Source organism: Capra hircus, chromosome 3 (assembly GCF_001704415.2).
Source record: "Capra hircus breed San Clemente chromosome 3, ASM170441v1, whole genome shotgun sequence".
NCBI lineage: Eukaryota > Metazoa > Chordata > Mammalia > Artiodactyla > Bovidae > Capra > Capra hircus.
This window is the reverse complement of record NC_030810.1, coordinates 20,375,184-20,398,807: the sequence shown is the minus strand read 5'-3', so window position 1 is coordinate 20,398,807 and position 23,624 is coordinate 20,375,184. Positions and strand designations below refer to the sequence as shown.

The 23,624-nt window shown below is 40.6% G+C and overlaps 2 protein-coding genes across 5 annotated transcripts in view; one reads left to right on the top strand and one right to left on the bottom strand.

Annotated features, from left to right (window-relative positions):
* Positions 5,681-10,136, bottom strand: TMEM69 (transmembrane protein 69). 2 transcript variants are annotated; one of them, XM_005709457.3, is made up of 3 exons: positions 10,052-10,136; positions 7,863-8,002; positions 5,681-6,680 (listed from the first exon to the last, which is right to left on the bottom strand). In XM_005709457.3, exons 2-3 carry the CDS (start codon positions 7,902-7,904, stop codon positions 5,967-5,969), a joined length of 756 nt encoding a protein of 251 aa, XP_005709514.2. In that variant the 5' UTR covers positions 7,905-8,002; positions 10,052-10,136; the 3' UTR covers positions 5,681-5,966. The 2 variants fall into 2 exon arrangements, with proteins under 2 accessions (XP_005709514.2, XP_013818347.1); XM_013962893.2 differs by having other exon boundaries at positions 7,863-7,999.
* The window catches only part of GPBP1L1 (GC-rich promoter binding protein 1 like 1), a 65,915-nt gene continuing 53,994 nt past the window's right edge, over positions 11,704-23,624 (top strand). Inside the window, exon 1 of one of the 3 annotated variants that reach the window (XM_005678524.3) lies at positions 11,704-11,775. The gene's annotated coding sequence lies outside the window, so the exon portion shown is untranslated. Of the gene's footprint in view, positions 11,815-12,289; positions 12,433-23,624 lie in introns of those variants that run through there. The other 2 variants (XM_005678523.3, XM_005678522.2) reach the window with 2 other exon arrangements.

Here is a 23,624-nt window from a genome sequence, read left to right as displayed (position 1 = left end):
ACTGCATTTTGAACTCTTTTGTTAACTGTGATGGCTACTCCATTTCTTCTAAGGGATTCCTGCCCACAGGAGTAGAAATGGTCATCTGAGTTAACTTCACCCATTCCAGTCCATTTTAGTTCGCTGATTCCTAGAATGTCAACGTTCACTCTTGCCATCTCCTGTTTGACCACTTCCAATTTGCCTTAACTCATGGACCTAACATTCCAGGTTCCTATGCAATATTGCTCTTTACAGCATTGGACCTTGCTTTACCACCAGTCACATCCACAACTGGGTATTGTTTTTGTTTTGGCTCCATCCCTTCACTCTTTCTGGAGTTATTTCTCCACTGATCTCCAGTAGCATATTGGGCACATACCAGCCTTGGGAGTTCATCTTTCAGTGTCCTATCTTTTTGCCTTTTCATGCTGTTCATGGGGTTCTCAAGGCAAGAATACTGAAGTGGTTTGCCATTCCCTTCTCCAGTGGACTACATTCTGTCAGACCTCTCCATCATGACCTGTCCATCTTGGGTGGCCCTACATGGCATGGCTTAGTTTTAGTGAGTTAGACAAGGCTGTGGTCCATGTGATCCGATTGGCTAGTTGTCTGTGATTGTGGTTTCAGTCTAGTGGTCTAGTGGTTTCAGTCAACCACTTGACCGTTCAGGTATGACCTAAATCAAATCCTTTAGGATGATATAGTGGAAGTGAGAAATAGATTTAAGGGACTAGATCTGATAGAGTGCCTGATGAACTATGGATGGAGGTTCGTGACACTGTACAGGAGACAGGGATCAAGACCATCCCTAAGAAAAAGAAATGCAAAACGGCAAAATGGCTGTCTGAGGAGGCCTTAAAAATAGCTGTTAAAAGAAGAGAAGCAAAAAGCAAAGGATAATAGGAGATATAAGCATCTGAATGCAGAGTTCCAAAGAATAGCAAGGAGAGATAACAAAGCCTTCCTCAGTGATCAATGCAAAGAAGTAGAGGAAAACAATAGAATGGGAAAGACTAGAGATCTCTTCAAGAAAATTAGAGATACCAAGGGAATATTTCATGCAAATACGAACTCGATAAAGGACAGAAATGGTAGGGACCTAACAGAAGCAGAAGATATTAAGTGGCAAGAATACACAGAACTATACAAAAAAGATCTTCACAACCCAGATAATCACGATGGTGTGATCACTCACCCAGAGCCAGACATTCTGGAATGTGAAGTCAGGTGGGCCTTAGGAAGCATCACTACAAACAAAGCTAGTGGAGGTGATGGAATTCCAGATGAGCTATTTCAAATCCTAAAAGATGATGCTGTGAAAGTGCTGCACTCAATATGCCAGCAAATTTGGAAAACTCAGCAGTGGCCACAGGACTGGAAAGGGTCAGTTTTCATTCCGATCCCAAAGAAAGCCAATGCCAAAGAATGCTCATACTACCGCACAATTGCACTCATCTCACACACTAGTAAAATAATGCTTTAAATTTTCCAAGCCAGGCTTCAACAGTACATGAACCATGAACTCCCAGATGTTCAAACTGGTTTTAGAAAAGGCAGAGGAACCAGAGATCAGATTGCCAACATCTGCTGGATCATGGAAAAAGCAAGGGAGTTTCAGAAGAACATCTATTTCTGCTTTATTGACTATGCCAAAGCCTTTGCATGGATTACAATAAACTGTGGAAAATTCTGAAAGAGATGAGACTACCAGACCACCTGACCTACCTCTTGAGAAACTTGTATGCAGGTCAGGAAGCAACAGTTAGAACTGGACATGGAACAACAGACTGGTTCCAATACGAAAAGCAGCACGTCAAGGCTGTATATTGTCACCCAGCTTATTTAACTTCTATGCAGAGTACATCATGAGAAACGCTGGGCTGGAAGAAGCCCAAGCTGGAATCAAGATTGCTGGGAAAAATATCAATAACCTCAGATAGGCATATGACACCTACCCTTATGGCAGAAAGTGAAGAAGAACTAAAGAACCTCTTGATGAAAGTGAAAGAGGAGAGTGAAAAAGCTGGCTGAAAGCTCAACATTCAGAAAACGAAGATCATGGCATCTGGTCCCATCACTTCATGGGAAATAGATGGGGAAACAGTGGAAACAATGGCTGACTTTATTTGGGGGGGCTCCAAAATCACTCAGATGGTGATTGCAGCCATGAAATTAAATGACACTTACTCCTTGAAAGGAAAGTTATGATCAACCTAGACAGCATGTTAAAAAGCAGAGACATTACTTTGTCAACAAAGGTCTGTCTAGTCAAGGCGATGGTTTTTCCAGTGGTCATGTATGGATGTGAGAGTTGGGACTATAAAGAAAGCTGAGCACCAAAGAATTGATGCTTTTGAACTGTGATGTTGGCAAAGACTCTTGAGAGTCCCTTGGACTGCAAGGAGATCCAACCAGTCCATCCTAAAGGAGATCAGTCTTGGGTATTCATTGAAAGGACTGATGTTGAAGCTGCAACTCCAATATTTGGCCACCTGATGGGAAGAGCTGACTCATTTGAAAAGACCCTGATGCTAGGCAAGATTGAAGGTGGGAGGAGAAGGGGACAACAGAGGATGAGATGGTTGGATGGCATCACCGACTCAGTGGACATGGGTTTGGGTGAACTCGGGGAGTTGTTGATGGACAGGGAGGCCTGGCGTGCTGTGGTTGATGGGGTTACAAAGAGTCAGACACGACTGAGCGACTGAACTGATCTGATTAACATGATCTTCCCCCCAGATATTTAACAATTAAGTATACTTCTAAATATTCTGTCCAGTGCACTTAAAAATCATACACACAGTAGAGAAATCCCTTGTGGTCCAGTGGTTAGGACTCTACACTTCCACTGCAGGGGGCATGGGTTTGATCCTTGGTCCGAGAGCTAAGATCCTGCATGCAGTTGGTGGGGCTGAAAAAGACAGGTCAGTTAGCTTGAACATGTGACTTGCCCATATTATGAGAGACTGAGATCAGAGAAAAGTTCTAAGTCTGTGTAGTACTCGTGCAATTTAGAAGCAAAGAAGTAATTTTCCTCACGAAAACAATATGAGTAGAATCTGAAAAGGATCTTCTGAAGAGTATGAGCTTTCATTCCTTCAGTATCAGGCTGTCGTAAACTTTTCTCTGCACTAATAAAGAAGGGTCGTTTGGTGATTTTAGCCACAGGCTTTAACTGGTATACTTCCCAATGATCAGAACAAGCTCTAGCACCATAGTATTATATGTGTTTGCTAGGACTGTTTCATTTAACAAAGTACTACAGAAATGTATTCTCAGTTTTGGATGCCCAAAATCTGAAATCAGGGTGTTGGTGGAGTTAGTTCCTTCTGAGGGCTAAGGAGAGATCTCTTCAAGGCTTCTTCTTGGCAAGTAGATCTTCATGTTCATTGGTGTTCTCTCTATATACGTTTATCTCTAAATTTTCTCTTGTTGTAAGAACACCGGTACTATAACATTACAATCTACCCTTATAATCTCACTTTAACCTTATTACCTCTGTAAAGACCCGTCTTCAACTAAGGTCACATTCTGAGATGCTGTGGATTGGGACTTGAACACACAAAAAAGTAAAAGTTACTATTCTAGATTATGATCTTTCCACAGCAAGAATCACTGAAGTGGAAATTATATGTATATTTTACTTATGAAATTTCTTCCCTAATATTTGAATACTTATACAAAGGTAGGCAACCCATTCCAGTATTTTTGCCTAGAGAATCCCATGGACAGAGCCTGGCAGGCTTCAGTCCATACAGTCCATGGGGTCGCTAAGAGTTGGACACGACTGAGTGACTAACAGAGATACAAAGGTTATATATATCATATCCATTTCCTAATTTATATTCTTACATTTTAAATGTTTTTCTTTTTATGAGACTATGCATCTGAAAAGACTAGGTTTTCAAGTTAGAATCCAAGGTATTGTTTTCACTGTTATAAAAAGCTTCTGTGTGAGTTGACTTGTAAAACTAGATAGAACATTATAAAAATGACTCCAGATTGACTTTTCATAGTTTGTACATGTGTGCATGCTAAGTCATGTCAGTAGTGTCTGACTCTTTGTGACCCAGGGGACTGTAGCCTGCCAGGATCCTCTGTCTGTGGGATTTTCCAGGCAAGAATACTGGAGTGGGTTGCCATGCCCTTCTGCAGGGGATCTTACTAGTCGCTTTATTAAGTATTTTTTTTACCAGTTGGTGTTATGTTTGGAGATAAGTTGTATCTACTTGTTATTGTTCAGTTTCTAGCTTGTTTCCCACTCTTTGCAACCCCATGGACTGCAGCAAGCTAGGCTCCTCTGTCCTCCACCATCTCCTGGAGTTTGCTCAAATTTCATGTCCATTGAGTCGGTGATGCTATCTAATTATCTCATCCTCTGCTGCCTCTTCTCCTTTTGCCTTCAATCTTTCCCAGCATCAGGGTCTTTTCCAGTGAGTCAGCTCTTCGCATCAAGGGACCAAAGTATTGGAGTTTCAGCATCAGTTCTTCCAATGAATATTTAAGGTTTATTTCCTTTATGATTGATGGTTTGATCTCCTTACAGTCCAAGGGAGTCTCAAGATCCTTCTCCAGCATCATAATTCAAAAGCATCAGTTCTTTGGCGCTCAGCCTTCTTTATGGTCCAACTCACATCTGAGCTCCCTTGTAGCTCAGCAAGTAAAGAATCTACCTGCAATGCAGGAGACCTGGGTTTGCTTGCAGTCACTGTCCACAGTGATTTTGGAGCCCAAGAAAATAAAATCTTTCACTGCTACTTTTTTCCCTCCTATGTCATGAAGTTATAGGACTGGATGCCGTGATCTTAGTTTTTTTTAATGTTGAAAGTTTCAAGGCAGTTTTTCCACTCTCCTCTTTGACCCTCATCTAGAGGCTTTTCAGGTCCTCTTCATTTTCTGTCATTAGAGTGGTATCATCTGCATATCTTAGGTTGATGATATTTCTCTTGGCAGTCTTTGATTCCAGCATGTGATTCATCCAGTCTAACATTTTGCATGATATACTCTGCATGTAAGTTAAATAAGCAGGGTGACAGTATACAGCCTTGTCATACTCCTTTCCCAATTTTGAACCAGTCAATTGTTCCATGTCCAGTTCTAACTGTTGCATCTTGACTCACAGGTTTCTCAGGAGACAGGTAAGGTGGGTCTGGTACTTTAACAACCCTGTGAACAGTATGAAAAGGCAAAAAGATATGACACTGAAAGATGAGTCTCCCAGGTTGGAAAGTGTCCATTATGCTACTGGGGAAGAGCAGAAGGCAGTTGCTAATAGCTCCAGAAAGGAAGCGTCAGGGCCAAAGCAGAAACAACACTCAGTTGTGGATGTCTGTGGTGGTGAAAGTAAAGTCTGATTCTAAAAAGAACAATATTACATAGGAATCTGGAATGTTAGGTCCATAAATCAAGTTCTGTCTATACTCTGCCAAATATCCGGATAAAACCAGAAAATATGTCCAGCTTTTCTTTCAACACAGCTTTCCCTTGTGACAGTGCTTCCTACTGACTTTTAAAGCCATAGATCCTTTCAGTTCAAATAACTAGGTTATGCCAGGTAAAATGAGCTTGGAAATGCAATTTCCAGGGGCAACTGCAATGAAAACTCCACACTAGAGCCACCTATCATTTTTAGACACTCATGAAGTTTTCCTCTGAGAGTTTATGTGTGTGTTTTCAATGACCGTAAAGCTCTAGCACAGTGTTTTTCATCATTTTTTATTTACATTTTTTAAAACAAAACATTGAAAATTTTAAGTGGATGACTGTAACTCATAAAAAGACTAAATGAGAATTTTACCTAAGTGTTTTCCAGCTGCTTCTCAGTGATTTCTATAAGATAAAGATTTCTACAAATGAAAAATAGTTTGGAAAGAAAATATCACCTTTCCTGGGAAAAAGCTAAACAGGAGAGGTAGAAAAAGATGACTGCAAAACACAAGGCTTCTAACCAACATGCTAACATTATCTATAGAGTAGTTTTATGTTTATTTTACTTGCCCAAGTCTCTTGGGTCCTTTCTCTGGATAAAAATCTTTCACTAGTAAAGTGATTACAAATGAAAAAAAGGCCACTAAAGTGACTACTATCCTCAGGGCTTTGAACCAATTGGGATAATGGGGCAAGAGAAAGAGTTCAGTGTGTAACGCTATCCCCAAACCTATTATTACTGTGACTATAGCTTCACTTAGTCTTTCAGAAATAAAGAAAGCAAACCATGAAAACACAACAGGAGCTACACTATTAGCTAAATTGAGGAAGTCTGGTTTGGCTGGACTACCTTCTGGCAGAGCAAAACCCCATCTGATCCCTCCCAAGAAAGAAAGAAAACTGGCTCCATAAGCCATCTGAGTAAAAGCTAATATGGGAATATAAGTCTTTGTCATCACCATGACCACTGGTGGAGCAATGAAGGGGATTAGTCCTGCCAGAGTTATGTATAATGCTGGCTTTGGGCTGTCAGGCAGGAAACTGATTGTTCGTGGTGGCCTGGCTGGAAGTACTGCTTGCTCTTGCTTCTTCTTAAAACTGCATAGGGAAGTATGATAATACTGTGTCTTGCTCACACATGCTGGAAAGGATGAGAAAAGCCAAAGTCTCGGAAACAAAGGGGAAAAGTTCTGCTGAAGACATGTCTTGTGAGAAAGTGTTTCTATTCTCCTGCCGGCTCCTGGTCTGACTGTGGAAGTGTACTTCAGCATCTATAGGGAAAATAGAACCAGAAGACAATAAAACAGACTTAAAAAAGAAAATCACCAAATGTTTTAGTCACAATATGAAACAATATAAAAACAAACCATGTGCTGCATGTCAAACGTAAAGGTTGGTGTATAGGGTGATGTTATTGCTGCAAAGACTATTAAATAGCTATACAACATGCAAAAGAAGCTACTACGAAATAGAAACTGTGGTATGTTTTGGCCTACCACAATATTATCCCATGAAAGAAAGATCTGGAGGAACAGGTAAAGACTAGGTCTTTAGCTTTTGGCATTCTAAATTGCCTCTTCTATTTATAAATTGAAAAAGAAGCTGCACTAATTACTATGGCAGTTCTGTTTTATGTAAAGAAAATTAAGCTTTAGACACTGCAAACTTTTCATAGCTTCATGCCTTTCTACAAGTCTCTGCCTAGAATTTTAGATTACCATTTTTCTCTTAAGGGAACTTACCTTTCAAAATTCAGCTGGAAGCTTTCTCCAATGTGATTTAATTCTGCTGTAAGCAAGCACCCTATGCACACTCCTATCATAACTCTCACAGTGAATTAAAATCACATGTTCACTTGTCTGTCTCAGTAGACCTGAGGGCTTGGACCATATGTTTTTTTTTTTTCCTTTGCCTTAAAAAAAATCCCCAGTGCCGTTCATGGCACATGGCCAAAGCAATAACCTCTTCTGCTGATTCTGTTCTTTAGTGAGTAGATTCCATACTTCAGTAGTTACACAGATCAACTGTAACTCAGAAAATACTGGATTAAAGAAAACATAACAGCTACTTAAAGAATCTTGGTAGTTATTCAGAATTGCTAGGAATGAGTCCATCTTGAGAACTGTTTTTTCTTCTTTTTGTCTAAAATGTTCTTCCCTGAGGTATCTGCATTGATCATTGCCTCACTCTGACCACCCTGTTTATAAATGCAGAACTTCAAAGTCTACTGTCCCTACTCCCCTTCCCTGCTCTGTAGGTCTCCACAGCACTTACCATTTGACATACCAAGTATTTCACTTTGCATAGTAAATATTTCACTTATTTGTATTTTACTCTTACCCAGATCAACTAGAGTATGAAGATAAGGATTTTTGTCTTCTTTATTTTACTACTATTGTCCAGTGAAACAATGCTTGGAAAGTAGTGCTCAAATATTTGCTGAATAAACCAACCTTTGAGGATGCTTGAGAAAACTTCCGGATGAAGTGAAGCATACTGGGTCCCACTGAAAGTCTTGCTTAGGAAGATGCCACACAGTTCTGATTAATGTATTTTTACAGTTAAGTGGAGGGTCTGAATCAGAAGCATGCTGCTGTGAACAAAATAAGATGTCATTTAATTTTCTTCACTTCATGCATAATTTTTAAAAGTAGGAATTTGGGGGAATTTCTTCCATATAACAGTTTCCTTTGGAAACAGTCATTAATGTTTTAAAAAATCAGTAACATGTAGTAAATAGATCCTTTTCTTTGAACCGTTAATTTAGCTTTTGCTGTTGGGTGTAAAGAAGAGTAATGCAGAGACAATATATATCTGCTGCTGCTGCTAAGTCACTTCAGTCATGTCCGACTCTGTGTGACTCCAGAGACGGCAGCCCACCAGGCTCCTCCGTCCCTGGGATTCTCCAGGCAAGAACACTGGAGTGGGTTGCCATTTCCTTCTCCAATGCATGAAAGTGAAGTCGCTCAGTCGTGTCCTACTCTTAGCGACCCCATGGACTGCAGCCTACCAGGCTCCTCCATCCATGGGATTTTCCAGGCAAGAGTACTGGAGTGGGGTGCCACTGCCTTCTCTGGACAATGTATCTAGATCTTTACAAATGCCTCTATCATTTTCCCAGCTGTGTGACCTTGGATAAATTGCTTCCTTGAAGTGCCAGCTTTCTTATCTTTAACACTGAAAGTCATAGCTTGTCTGCTTATCCTTAGTTATTTATTTTGGGGCTTAGGAGTTTATAGCTTAAAAGTAATGATAATAGCAATCAATACAACTAGCTGCAAACCAGGCATTATAATTATGTGTTTTATATGCACGAACTTATTTAATACAGGCACCTCATCAGCTTGGTGCTGAGTGATATTAATAATCTCTTAAGTTAGAGTGCAGATTTTGGAGTCAAATGACCTGGGCTGGAATTCTGGCTCTACCATGTATTAGTTATGTGATTTTGGACAAATTAATTTAACCTGATTATAGTGCAGTTCACTCACCTAAGGCTTATAATAACTACATAGGGTCGCTATAAAAATTAAATAAGCTAATAGATGTGCACTGTCCCTAACACAAAGCAGGCACTAAAAAAAAAACAACTAGCTATTATTCCCACCTTACAAAATGTAAGCAACCAGTAAGTGGCTGAATGAGAATACTATGAACCCAGATCTGTCATGTTTACATGAGTCCCAGTATTAACCAGAAAAACAGAAGTGTCTAAAATCCAAAACCCACAGTGGCTGCTTAATTTAAAAACTTGGGGACTTCCCTGGTGGCCAGTGGTTGAGAGTCTGCAGTCTCCCAATGCAGGGGATGTGGTTTGAGCCCTGTGGAGGAACTAAGATCCCACATGCAAAAGCAACTAGGCTCTCCAGCTGCAAGGAGTCACATCTAAGATCTAACACAGATTAAAAAAAAAACTTGGCAGAGCCCCCTTGCCGATCTCTCAAAAGATTCCTTTATTAATAAATTTACTTCTCGCCTATTGGGAAAAAAAAAAAAACAGTGAATTTCTTGATCACAGATATTAGGGCTGGGTCAAGAAATTCTGTATACCAGACTGTCAATGGCTCTCTCTCCATATATGGAAGCAAGTAGGGAGTTAAGTTATCCCGGGTCAATTAGATAATATGGGCTTCCCTGGTGGCTCAGATGGTAAAGAATCTGCCGGCAATGCAGGAGACCCAGGTTTGATTCCTAGGTCAGGAAGATCCCTTACACACACACACACACACACACACACACACACACACACTTTTGTTCAAAATCACCTTTTTAAGGGATTACATGCTCCCCCAACCTTCCGAACTCCCTAGGCACTGTGACAAGTGGTTTCCAACTCAAGGGTATTAAAGCAAAAATGTGATAGCCTAAAGCCCGGGATGGCAACGGGTGAGGAGATTAAGGACAAAGACCCAAGAGTTAATCCACTCAATTTGGGTGAAAATGCTCAATATTTCCACTGCGCCAAATAAGAGTTACAAACTACAACTCTTAGAGCCGACATCAGTAGAAAAGGGATGAAGTCTGGACGCAAAGATCCCGGGAAATTTTGTTCAACAGCGCCTACGGCTTCAATTTACACCAAAGCCTTGGTGCCCCACCACTTTTCCCAACCTGCACCTGTGGCAACAGCCCTGCTACTCACTTGCCAGCGTCGCACACAGAGGTAGAAACCTGAACTGCAAGAAGAGCTCGGAACTCTGGAAAAAAGACTTCCGGCAAGTGAGAATAAATTGTCCCCCCCTCACTTCCTGAGAGCAAAAAAAAGAGTCCGGGTGGAAACTTGACCAGCGCTAGCTAGTTCCCACCCTGAAGTGAAGTGAAGTGGCTCAGTCGTGTCCGACTCTTTGGGACCCCATGGACTGTAGCCTACTACGTTCCTCTGTCCATGGGATTTTCCAGGCAAGAGTACTGGAGTGGGTTGCCATTTCCTTCTCCAGTCCCACCCTGGGTTTTCTGTAAAATCTTAGTTCTAGTAGAAACTGGCTTTTGAAGTCTGTAGGGTACTTAAAGGGGCTTCCCTAGCGGCTCAGAGGTTAAAGCGTCTGCCTGCAGTGCAGGAGACCTGGGTTTGATCCCTGGGTTGGGAAGATCCCATGGAGAAGGAAATGGCAACTCACTCCAGTACTCTTGCCTGGAGAATCCCATGGATGGAGGAACCTGGTGGGCTACAGTCCACGGGGTCGCAAAGAGTCGGACACAACTGAGCGAATCCTTAGTAGTAGTAGTAGTAGTAGTAGGGTTCTTAAATGGTCCTTTCCTTTCTAGTCCAGGTTTCCCAGCCAGCAAAATCTGTCCCGCAGAGTCCGGGAAGGTAGAGTGCAATTACGGAGTGATAGTGGTGTAGGAAGGTAGGAGATTTGGAGTCTAGGAAAAGTATGACTTGGCCAAATTGCTTGCCATCTCTGGAACTCATTTTTTCTTTAAAAAAATATTTGGCTGCACCGGGTCTTAGTTGCAGCATGTGGGATCTAGTTTCCCCACCAGGGATCAAACTGGAACCCCTACACTGAGAGTGCAGAGTCTTAGCCAGGGAAGTCCTTGGAACTCATTTTTGACTTTGCATTAAAAAGGGGTTTCTAGGATAATCTGGGCATATCTCACAGCTCATTAAGGTACTGAACTAATACTACTTAAGGGGGAAAAAGTTCCACTTCATTCTCTTTGCTGGTACCCGGAAATTTTATTAAGAAATAAAGAAAATAAGGGGCAAGACTTTTATTTTCATGATAAGTGTGATAAGTCTTTAGGGTAACCTGTGTAAGTTTGATTATTCCTCCTGTCACTCTGTGCTTTAACTTTTATTTGTGGGCTTTGTGACCTTGAGCAAGTCCCTTTCCTTCTCTGGGCCTCCATTTCACAGTCTATCAAAGGAAACACTATCAGGCAATTTGCGCGTTTATCTGAAAACAAAAGGAGAGCTGCAGGAGCCCACGCTACCCAGTTCCTCCATTCCTCCCGATTCTATGTAGTCTAGCTTCTTGGTTACCGGCTGTCACATGGTTTAGCCTCTCGTACAGAACAGATTCACAGGGAATACTTCCTAATAGTAACACTTTCCAGTCGCCATAGGCTTTCACTTTTATTTCCTTCTCGGCCATGGCAGCGCCGCCCCTTCCCGTTATGCGATACCCAATGAGACTTAGAGCCGAAGAAACAGCTTCTCCGCCCTGGCACTGGAGCAGGCTCTGGCCAGAAAACCGCCCAGTACTGGGACAGGGGCGTGACGCCAGCGGTCAGGCGGAACTACCACTCCCAGCGGGTAGTGCGTCGGGACCAGCCACTCAGGCCGCCAAAGCCCGGCCGTGTGGCCTGCTGGGGGCTGGAGTCTTAACGGCGCGCGCACGTGAAAGAAGGAAGGAGCCGAAGGTGGGAAAGGGTCGGAAAACACACGCGCCTACAAAACCGGTTTGTTAGTACTTGTAGATGTAGTTTGGAGAAGTGTGCTTGCTGAGAGATGGGGTGTGGGAAGGTGCAGAATGAAGGGGCGGGGAAAAACGGGTGCACGTATACACCCCCACCCACTCATTCACCGGCGCCCAGGCCCTAGTGCCTGGAGAGGAGATGTGAAGGGGAGTACCAAATCCAGCTGGTCTCTGCCTCTGAGGCGGCGCTAGGAAAGACAGCGTTCAACTCTGTAGAGGGGCAGGGGCGCCGCCAAGAGACGCAGCGGAGGGAGCTGGGGGCGGGGCAGGGAATAACCGCCGTCCCCTCGGCTAAACGTTGGCTGCTTGGGGCGCCGGCAGGGGTCACCCGAACAGGGCTCATGCGCATGCGCGTGCGCGCTTGTGGGCGGTGCGAACGGGTGGGCGTGTGTGAGGCGGGGTGAGATTGCGGGAGGGCCGGGCTGGTCGTCGCTCCTCCCCCTCCACCCGGTCTGCCCCTCCTGGGCCGTGTGGGCCGGGCAGCCATTTTGGGAAGACCTTTGTTATGGTTGTGGGCTCTCCACCTCTGCCGGATCAGGAAGCTGGGGACGCGCCCTCAGACGCCGCGACTGGTCCCTAACTGTAGCCCCTCCACTGCCCGGTGAGTGAGAGTTCCCGACAACGGTGGGGTAGGGGATCGTGAGTGATCTGGCGCAGGGCTCCACCCGGTGCCTGACTGATCGGCTGTTGAAACAAGTTGAAGGAGGCTCTCACACAGGTGGTTGGGTGTAGGTCGGTCCGGGGACCGGGAGCAGAGTCCACGGGCCGTGTAGTTCGAACGGGGCACCTTCCCCCACGCGTGGAGCGTTGCACACGAGCGTCGTCGAGACTCTGCCAGAGCGCTCCTACTTCAACTTTGCTCTTCTGGTCGGAACGCTCACCTGCGGCTCTCTGGCTCCGCTCCAGGCGTTCCGGCTTGTTGGTGATTGAGTAGCTTGGTTTACGGTTACTTCTTCTTTCTCCTTCTTAAATTAGAGCCAAGGGCTTTTGTTTTCCAGTGATGGAAAAATCTAAGGGGAAAAAAACGTGTGAGTCAAATGTGGGGTATCTGAGGGGGAAAGAAGAGCTTTAACCCCGCACCCCTGCCCCCAATGTTCCGGTTCCCCTTGGTAGCGAGGTGTTTTCGTTGATTTAGATGGTCTGTCCAGCCCCTACCGACTCCTCCCTACCTGGAGAAAAAAGCTGGTCGATCTTTAAGTGTTTTAGTGAGGACTTTTTCTGTTTTACATCTACCTCGCCCTACTCCCAGTGAAACTCAAAAGAAAGGCTGAATCTAAAATGGCTGTAGCTTGGGGAAGTGCCCCGAGCTTAGTAACTTAAATACGTTAACAAGTCTTGACTTAGTTATTTTTCCTTGGTTATTTTTCAGCAACTGGGTCTTTTGATCTTACTGTTGTCTTATCTTGAAGAGTCTGTGCTACGTGAAAACAAAGGTGAAGCTAAAGTAGTTTGCTTACTCCAAAAGTTTACATAAGAGTGGGTGCGGTTTTTTTGGTAGTTGCTTATAGTTTTGAAATTGTGCTGTGGTGTTAATTTTATCAGCCAACTTTGTGCTGTTAAGTTGGTTTGTCATATTTGTTAAAATACTTGCTCTTAATGTTTATTGCTTATCTGGGAAAAATAAAGTTTATGGTGGCTCATGTTTTAGTTTAGTAACAGAAGTCACATTCTGTGTAATTCCTTCCAAAAAGTATAGTGATTGGTCTTCAATAGACTTAGATTTGCAGTTTGGTCGATTGCTGGCCTTTTCTAAGGTCTTTTATACTGGGACACGTATCAGAAGAATGTAAGACAAATGAAAACAGACTTTAAGTGGAGTGCCTGATTGTTGTGCCCTTTCAAACAAAAGGCTGTTTTTTTGTTTGCTGCTTAAAAAACAACATTAGATCCAGAGGTTTAACTGAAAACAAAAGAGCATAGAATGGAAATCAAAAACAGTTAACTTCAGTATTTGGGAAGATGCTCCAGTTTCAAGTTGAAATCCGTCTAAAAGATAAAATAATAAAGTGCTAATTGTGAATGAGAAGTTTGGAATTAATAGGAAAATAAACTATTTTACTTCATCTTCCTTCCCTTAGGGAGTCAATTTCAATTTACCTTTCCACATTCATTCAATACGAAAGTTTACTTTTGTCAACTCCCCTAGGATTTGTTGTTGTTGTTCTTAAATTATTTTGGTGGTTTTACAGAAAAGACGTTTAAAGTGCTTTATAGAAATTACAAGTCAGTTGCTTTGTGTTTTGCTTTTGTTGACTACTGAACCCGTAAACTTGGGTGAGACCTCTTTTTCTTAAAGGTTCTCAAAACAGTTTGTACATACTGATACAAATATTCTTTCAATTGATTCTGAATAGTATCTTAGCAAAGCTCTTGAAATTTGGTGGTGTGGGGTTGTTAGGAAGCCATTTTTATTTTGAATGAATTCAGCTTGGTTTTCTTGTCAGTGGCTGTTTAGTAGTTTGGTTGAGGACAGCACATGCAGCCATTTTAATACGTTTGGAATGACAAGAAATCTGGGACATATTTCTGCTTGTAACTAAAATTTAAATACTTAGATAAAACAACAATTTTGAATCATACTCCCAACAAATTGCGTATCTTTGTTTTATGATTAAAACTTAAAGTATATGCACTTAGTAACAGGAGTAACCAATGTGCCAGAGGCTTACAGTTGCTTAAATTGCTTTATATTTTTATTAGTTTATTCCTGTGAGGTAGATATTGTTTTATTCCCATTATTTTTGTTGAGGAAAATAAGTTCAGATATTCATCCAACTGGTACGTACTTAAACCTAAGCAATTTTTAAAATATCCCAACTGAAAAAGTAGTTTGTGGAAAAGGCAAATTGTGGTATGTATTTATGGTTTTTCAAATAATTGTAATGGGGAAGGAATCTAGGTGATACTAAGATAAAAAACTTGAATGAAGTTTTGGCTTTCCCCATTCATAGAAAGGGACTGCCCTGGTGGCTCAGGTGGTAAAGCGTCTGCCTACAATGTGGGAGACCTGGGTTCGATCCCTAGGTCGGAAAGATCCCCTGGAGAAGGAAATAGCAACCCACTCCAGTACTCCTGCTTGGAAAATCCCATGGACGGAGGGGCCTGGTAAGCTGCAGTCCATGGGGTCGAAAAGAGTCAGACATTGAGGGACTTCACTTTCTTTCTTTTCTTTCATACATAGAAAACATACTACTTTGTAACTGACTATAATTGCCGTTGTCTACAGTTTGATATGTGGTTGTGCTGAGTGGTAGCTGCCCAAGTCACTTCAAAATCAGACTGATTTTTTATTTCCCACTGGATTTCTGCTCAAAACAAAACTGGCTACAATCAACCTTGAAAAAATAATTCAGTGGGATGAGTTGAAGTTCTTTTGTCCAAAGGTATATCTTAACTAATGAGGTAAAATATTGCTCATGTTATGAATTTTACAGGTGATTTCAAATATACTCGGCAAATGTTTAAAGGCATCTAATAGTTATTTTTATTTCCTGAAGCAAATAATCAGCCTTTTGGCCAGACTTCCCTGGCAATCCAGTGATTAGGACTCTTCGCTTTGATTACAAGGAAACCTGGGTTTGATATGTGGCTAGAGACGTAAGATCCCGCATGTAGCATGGCATGACAAAAAATAATAGTAATAATAAAAATTATTTATTATTTTTAAAAATCGACCTTTAACTGATCTGTTGCACACGTTATTTTTCAAACAAAATGGTTCAATCATTCTTTTAGGAAACACTTTAAGAAATGTTGGAGGCTATACTGTGGTGCCAGTTTCAGCCTGCTAAGGTCTAGGAATGCCTAGATGACTATAAAACATTCCTACCACCCAGGAACTTAAGTAGTTTAACAGATAAGCACAAAAATATCCACAGGATAACAACACAGAAAGCCGTCTTTCTTAAAGGAGTTAATTTTAACATAGTCATTAACCTTACCTTCCTTTTTTATAATAAGACTACTTTGCCGTATATTAATCAGATGTCAGACAAGAGGATCATCAGTATGAACAAAGTTTTAGTGCACTTTTCCGAGTAGCAGGTCTGTATGTGTGGAATAAGTTGGTTGTGTTTTTGTTTTTTTGTCTTTTAAGAATCAAGTTTGATTATACTTTATATTGCAAACTCTGGTTTCTGCTGATTATAAGTTTGAAAGTGTTAGTCCCTCAGTCATGTCTGAATCTTTGTGACCCCATGGACTGTAGCCCACCAGGCTCCTCTGTCCATGAAATTCTCCAGGGAAGAACACTGAAGTAGGTTGTCATTCCCTTCCTCCAGGGGATCTTCCCAACCTAGGGATCAAACCTGGGTCTCCTGCATTTCAGGAAGATACTTTACTGTCTGAGCCACCAAAGATTATATATTTAAATGTTATTATATAAAAAAGTTCTCTTCTGAATTACTGCTGTCCTTGAAGTTTACAAGTATGTTGAAAAGTTGGTTTGGGGGTTCTTTAGTTAGTTAATTAAAAGGTAGAACTATTCCAGTGTTCCAGCTATATGCTTATGAATTATTAGCTCTGCTTTCTAATTAGTCTTACCAGGTATGGTAGAAGGATAGTGAGAACCATTTATTGAAGGTTTCATAAGCTAGAGGGTGTAACAGAGTCCATCTTGTTGCTCCTCAAAACGCTTGTTTAAATAGGTGATATTAATGCTTCTATATGTGAGTGTACAGAGGATCCAAGAAGTTCAGTGGTTTGCATAACATAGTGAGAGGTGGGGACTCAGACAGTTGTCTGATTCCGAAGCTGGATTTTCACCACATCATGTAGGGAGATGGCATGGTGGTATGGTGGTCATAGTGCCCTTGGTTTGAATCTCTGCATTACTACTTAAAGCTTTGAGACTTTGATAAAGTTTTAGGTATGATTTCTGCCTGCTGCTTTGTTAAATGGGGGTAATAGTACCTTCTCATAGAGTTTTTGTGATAAATAAATGAAATAACATTTGTATAGTTCTTAATACAATGCCTGACTGTTGTAAGCACTTCATAATTGTCAAGTAAATTTTTCAAAATTGTCTTTACCTTTTACTCATTGAATTAAATTGTATGGAATCTGAACAGATGGTTGCACATGGGCTTTTTGGTATTCTTTTTTTCCTTTTCTAGTTATTACTTTTCTGTTGACTTCTCTTTATTTGAATCAGTATCCAGGTCCCACACACTGTAATTGACTGATATTCTTTTTTTTTTTTTTTTACTGATATTCTTTTAAGCCTCTTAGTTTGTATGTTTCTTCAGGGTTTTTTCCCTTGTACTTTGTTGAAGAAACCAGGTTATTTCTCCTGCAGTTTCCCACATTCTAGATTTTCCTGTAAATTGGTAGCCTTTTTTTTTCTTCTGGTTTGTTCAGTGTTTCTCATATCATTTTCTCACAATTTCTCTGTTGAGCAGCATAGAGTAATTGTATGAGATATTAACCCTCCTCCAACATGGTTGTAAAATGGAGTGTTTGTTTTGGTCCTGTGCCCAATTCAGTGTTAACTTTTCCAGCTAGTTTGTTTCTTGTCCTTTTTTTTTTTCCTACCTAGTGTATATTTGTTGTATTATAAAATTGAGCTAAAAAAAATAAAATTGAGCTAAATATGCTGGGTTTGTAGTGGTTTTGTCTTTTTTCTTTTTGGTTTTGTCTTCTTTTTTGGTTACTAGTGAGTAGTTTCCTCAGCCTGTTTGGTCTGAAAATTTCTCTTCTCAAAACAGAATTTTTTTCCTATTGTTTACTCCCTGCCCTGTGTGTGCGTGTGCGAGCCAAGCCGCTTCAGTTGTGTCCAACTCTGTAACCCAATGGACTGTAGGCAGCCTACCAGGCTCCTCTGTCCATGGAATTCTCTGGGCAAGAATACTGGAGTGGGTTGCCGTGCCCTCCTCCAGGGGATCTTCCTCACCCAGGGATCAAACCCATGTCTCTTATGTCTCCTGCATTAGCAGTCAGGTTCTTTACCACTAGTGCCACCTGGGAAGCCTGTTTATCCCTCCTCAGTTCAGCTCAGTCGCTCAGTCATGTCCAACTCTTTGCAACCCCATGAATTGCAGCACGCCAGGCCTCCCTGTCCATTACCAACTCCCGGAGTTCACCCAAACTCAATGTGCATTGAGTCGGTGATGGCATCCAGCCATCTCATCCTCTGTCATCCCCTTCTCCTCCTGCCCCCAATCCCTCCCAGCATCAGGGTCTTTTCCAGTGAGTCAACTCTTCGCATGAGGTATTGTGGCCAAAGTATTGGAGTTTCAGCCTCAGCATCAGTCCTTCCAATGAACACCCAGGACTGATCTCCTTTGGATCTCCTTGCAGTCCAAGGGACTCTCAAGAGTCTTCTCCAACACCACAGTTCAAAAGCATCAATTCTTCGGTGCTCAGCTTTCTTCATAGTCCAAATCTCACATCCATACATGACCACTGGAAAAACCATAGCCTTGACTAGACGGCCCTTTGTTGGCAAAGTAATATCTCTGCTTTTTTTTATCCCTCCTAGTCCTTAACTATTAAGCATTACACCTATGGAGTACTCACTGTAAACAAGACTCTTTCATTTCCCTGAGAAAAGCATCCAGGCAATGTTCTTAACACTTTACATATATTCACTCACTTAATCATTGACTTTGCAACAATCTCCAGTTACAGATAAGGATTTGAAGCAAAAAGAGGTGAAGTGACAACCAGATCCAGAGTCTGCTCTTCTAACTTAAAAGTAATGTTTGGATTTTGAGCAAAAAATTTATTCTTGAGAAGAGATTTTTAAATATGCTTGTACATAAAACTCATCCACTTAGTTACCTGACTCTTATAGCTTGAATTTAATGTGTCAGATTGCACCAGGTGATAAATATACTTTTGTAACATAGTATGTTTCATAATATGTTTGTTTATTTGGAACTGTTGTGATTTAAGTAAATTACATTTCTATCAGTGGGATAGTATATAGGTATGTTTGCAGCAGGTGCTTGTGACCTTTTAATAACAAAATGTTGGAAAGGAGATAACTACCTGAGAAAGGTTGCAAATTTTAGTCTAAAAATTTTATACTTTGTGAAATTACTTCCAGGAAATGTTTTTTTGAGAATGAATCAGAAGGCACAATGATTAAAATTTGTTACTAATGGGAAGACTGGGAAGATGTATATGTTGGACATTCTAGTAATTGGACTTTAAAGTTTTTCTTTGTTTCTTTTGTCTGTTTACCATTTAACCCTGTTCCAATATTGCCTTTTTGTGAAACTTGATGGGAGTGGAAGCTGGAAAAGGACATGTAGCTTGTTTGCATACACACATATACTTTCTTTCTGAGGCCCCTGGTAGCTGTGACCCAGCTGTGCCAATCAAATACACTTGACTGGGTATTTGAATCTGGAGTGAGAGAGATTCAAAGGAGCAAGGACAATTTAGAATTAATTCTGTTGACTTGTGGCAGTGGCATACTAGCTAGTGGGCAGTTTTCTGAGAGACTTCTTCCTGTGATGTGACTTTGGTTGGTGGTTTTGACTGCTTAACTTGATTTTTTACAAGTTTGCCAAATCTTTTTTTTTTCTGGAACTCTCAATATCCTGTTGATAAATTCCTATTCTGCTAATATACCGAAACCGGATTTCTTTTTTTCAACCAAGGATCCTAATTTGTAAAATTGACTAATATAATTTGCTCCTTCTAAAAGATATAGTTACTGCCTCTGTTTAGAGTGGTCTCCTTCCTAACTCAATAAGTTAAAAAGTCCATGAATGTCTTTTTTAAAGACAAACCTAGACAAGAATTTTCCCTTTTATCCACTCCCAATTCTTAAGAGCAGTTGTTCTCAATGTTTTTAAATATATATGGGATAAGGCCTGGATACTGTTAGTTTATTAAAGCCCCCCATGTGATTCTGTCTTTAATTCATTTAAAAAAAAAACAGTGAATGTGCTGTGTAGAATATTAGAGTATACAGATATGTGAAAATAAAAACTTGACATTCCTGTCATTCAGAAGTCACTACTGTTATCTTTTGGTGCATTTCCTCCCAGGATCTTTCTCTAAGCACATATACGTAAGTTTTTACTTTTATTTTACTAAAATGAGATCAGTTTACAGCTTGGCTTTTTTTTTTTTTTAACTGGGTGATACCCACACTCCATATTCCTTTCCTTTGGTATGCAGGTGCTATTATTCAAATTTCCCCAGCTGATCAAAAAAAAATTTGCTACTGCTGGCTATCCAAACTAATGTCTGAACCAGGACTTTGTCCATTGTAACCCTTTGTTTAGGGAATTTCTTGGCAAGTGAGGGCTCAACACTTTGGTTCCGTGGCCTGGGCTCATTCCCTGGTTGGGGAACTAAAATCCCACAAGCTATGCAGTGTGGCCAAAAATAAATAAAGTAAAAGTAACTTAAAATGCACTTCGTTTAATTTGTCTTTAATCTAGCTTTGTAGTTTGGTTGCTTAATTGTGTCTGACTCTTTTGTGACCCCATGGACTATAACCCACCAGGCTTCTGTGTCCATGGGATTTCCCAGGCAAGAGTACTGGAATGGGTTGCTATTTTCTTTGCCAGGGGATCTTCCTGACCCAGGGATTGAATCTGTGTCTCCTGCATTGGCAGTTAGATTCTTTACCACTCACCACCTGGGAAGCCTTTAACCTAGCTTAGTCCTTATTTTTCAGTGATGTTAGCTTTGAGACTGGACTGGTTGTCCTGAGAATGCTTTTATACAGTTGCATTCTTAAGGTATCACTTAGTTTGTTCCTTTTGTTCCTGTATTTATCTCTAAAGTTTACAGGTAAAAGCTTGATGGATTTATATCTAAACGTTTTGGCGAGAATACATCATAGCTCTGTCTCATTTTGCATCATGTCATAATGCACATAATACCTGGTTGACCTACTTTTAGTAGTGTTAAGGTTGATTCTTGGATTAAGGTGATAATGGTTGCGTCCATATAGTAAACAGTAAGTCTTGCCACTTGCAACAAGAAACTACTTTGAGTGTTGCTACTTTGTACAAGTTCCTTGTTTGTTATTAATTGTTGACCTAATTTTTTAAAGACAGCTTTATTGAGATAGAATTTACATAACAAACTACCCACTTAATATGTACAATTTAATGGGGTTTTTTGTTTGTTTTACTATATTCACAGTTGTATAACCATCGCTACTATCTAATTTTAGAACATTTTCATCACCCCAGAAAGAACTCTCATGACCATTAGCATTCACCTCTTCAACTCTAGGCAGCCACTAATCTCCTTTCTGTCTCTGGAATTGCCTATTTTGGACATTACATATAAATAAAATTATACAGTATGTGGTCTTTTGTGTCTGGCTTCTTTCACTAAGCGTAATGTTTTTAATTTTCATACATGTTGTAGTATGTTTTCAGTATTTTTCTCTTTTTTGCCATATAGTCTATTGTATGAATATTCCACATTTTGTTTTTTTACTCATCCGTTAATGGGCATTTACATTTTTACCTCTTTGCAGTTGTTAGTAATGCTGTTGTGAACGTTCATGTCGAGTTTTTGTGTGGATGTATGTTTACGTCTTTCTTGGATCTTTATAGAAGTGGAATTGCTGGGTCATATGGTAACTGACTTTTTAAGAAACTGTTTTCTGAAGTGACCCCTTGGTCTCTTGGGTATCTTGAGAGAAATGTCTATGCATATCCTCTGCTCGCTTTTTAATTGGGTTGTCTTTTTACTGTTGTGTTGTAGGATTCTTTTTTAATTGAAGCTTGACATTTTATTTCAGGTGTATATGATAATTTTATAATTATAGCAGATATTGCAAAATAAGGAACACAGTAAATCTGGTTAACATTTGTCACCATATAGTTATAGAATTTCTTTCTTGTAATGAGAACTTTCAACTTTTAAATATGCACTGAGTATAATCAACAGAGAGGCCTGCCGTGCTGCAGTCCATGGGGTCACAGAGTTGGCCACAACTGGGCGACTGAACGACATAATTAACTGTGGGGCTTCCCTGGTGGCTCAGCAGTAAAGAATCCACCTGCCAGAGCAGGAGATAAAGATTTGATCCCTGGGTAGGGAAGATCCCCTGGAGAAGGAAATGGCAAACCACTCCAGTATCCTTGCCTGGGAAGTCCTATGAACAGAGGAGCCTGGCAGGCTATAGTCCATGGGATCGCAAAAGAGTCAGACATGATTTGGCGGCTAAACAACAACATAATTAACTATAGCCACCACGCTATAGCTTATTTATTTTGTAACTGAAAGTTTGTACCTTTTGACCCCTTTAACCATTTGGCACACCCCGCCCCACGTCTGGCAATTACCAGTCTGTTCTCTGTATATGAGCTTGGTGCTGCTTTTTTAAATTCTACATATGAGTGAGATCATAAAGTATTTGTCTCTCTGTGTCTTATTTCACTTAGCCTTGTACCCTCGAAGTTCATCCATATTGTTGAAAATGGCAAGAATTCATTCTTTCTTATGGCTGAATAATATTTCAGGGTGTGTGTACATGCATGGGGGTGCATAGCTTTTCAAGTGAGTGTTTTCCTTTCCTTTGGAAAACACTCAGAAGTGGAATTGCTGGATCATTTGATAATTCTGTTTTTAAATTTTTGAAGAACCTCCATACTGTTTTCCATAGTAATTGCACTAATTTATGTTCCAATGAACAGTGCATAAGGGTTCCCTTTTCTCTACGTCCTCACCAGTATCTTGTCCTTTTTGTAATATCAATAACTATTCTCATAGGTGTAAGGTGATATTTTATTGTGATATTATTTTGAATACAAGTCCCTTACATGATATGTGATTTGCAGATGTTTTCTGTGTTGTCCTTTCACTTTGACTGTGTCCTTTAAAGCACAAATGTTTTTAATTTTGATAAGAAAGTTCAATTTCTCTTTCCCTAACTTAAAATCACTCCTCTGTTTACTTTTAGCTCTTATACTAAGGCTTTTGACCCAGTTATAGTTAATTTTTGTGTTGTTGTAGTGAACATCCAGTGATCATTGCACCATTTGTTGAAAAGAAAGACCATTTTTCCCCTGTTGATACATCTTGGCTTCTTTGTTAAAAATCATTTGGCCATACTTGCTAGGTTTACTTCTGGTTTCCTGGTTCTGTTCCATTGACCTCTATGTTTATCTTTATGCCAGTATGCAGAATTGAAGCCCTTATATATGTTCCTTTTTGATTATATATCTTTGTGTCTTTCATCCTGAATTTGGTGTTTGTCGTTCTCTTGCATTTTTAAGTAATTTTGCTTTCTTTGACTATATCCCATAACTAAGGCTTCCTTAGTAGCTTAGCTGGTAAAGAATTTGCCTGCAATGCAGGAGACCCCGGTTTGATTCCTGGGAAGTTCCCCTGGAGAAGGGATAGGCTACCCACTCCAGCATTCTTGGACTTCCCTAATGGCTCAGATGGTAAAGAATCCACCTGCAAAGTGGGAGACCTGAGTTCAGTCCCTGGATTGGGAAGATCCCCTTGAGGAGTGCATGGCAACCCACTCCAGTATTCTGGCCTGGAAAATCCCCACGGACAAAGGAGTCTGGTGGGCTACAGTCAGTGGGGTCACGAAGAGTCAGACTTGACTGAGTGACTAAGCACTTCCCAAAACTATCTGATACTGTTACTCCTTTTTTATTTTTATTTTTTGTACTCATTTTTTTAAACTTTATATGGTATCATAGTTTAATTTTAACAACTTTTTTATTCTACTTTGTGAGAGTCATCCATTTTGTTTATGCACATCTCTAATGTGATCGTTTCCTGCTGTACAGCATTGTACAAATCCACAGTTTAATCAGTCTTGTGATGTTGTTTAGTTGCTAAGTCGTGTCCAGA

Bases quoted from the DNA above. Each gene is read 5' to 3' on its own strand.
- TMEM69 (XM_005709457.3), bottom strand. From the start codon at position 7,904: ATGCTTCACTTCATCCGGAAGTTTTCTCAAGCATCCTCAAAG. The intron at 6,681-7,862 runs GTTGGTTTATTC...TTTTCCCTATAG, and splicing joins TTTCTCAAGCATCCTCAAAG to ATGCTGAAGTACACTTCCAC.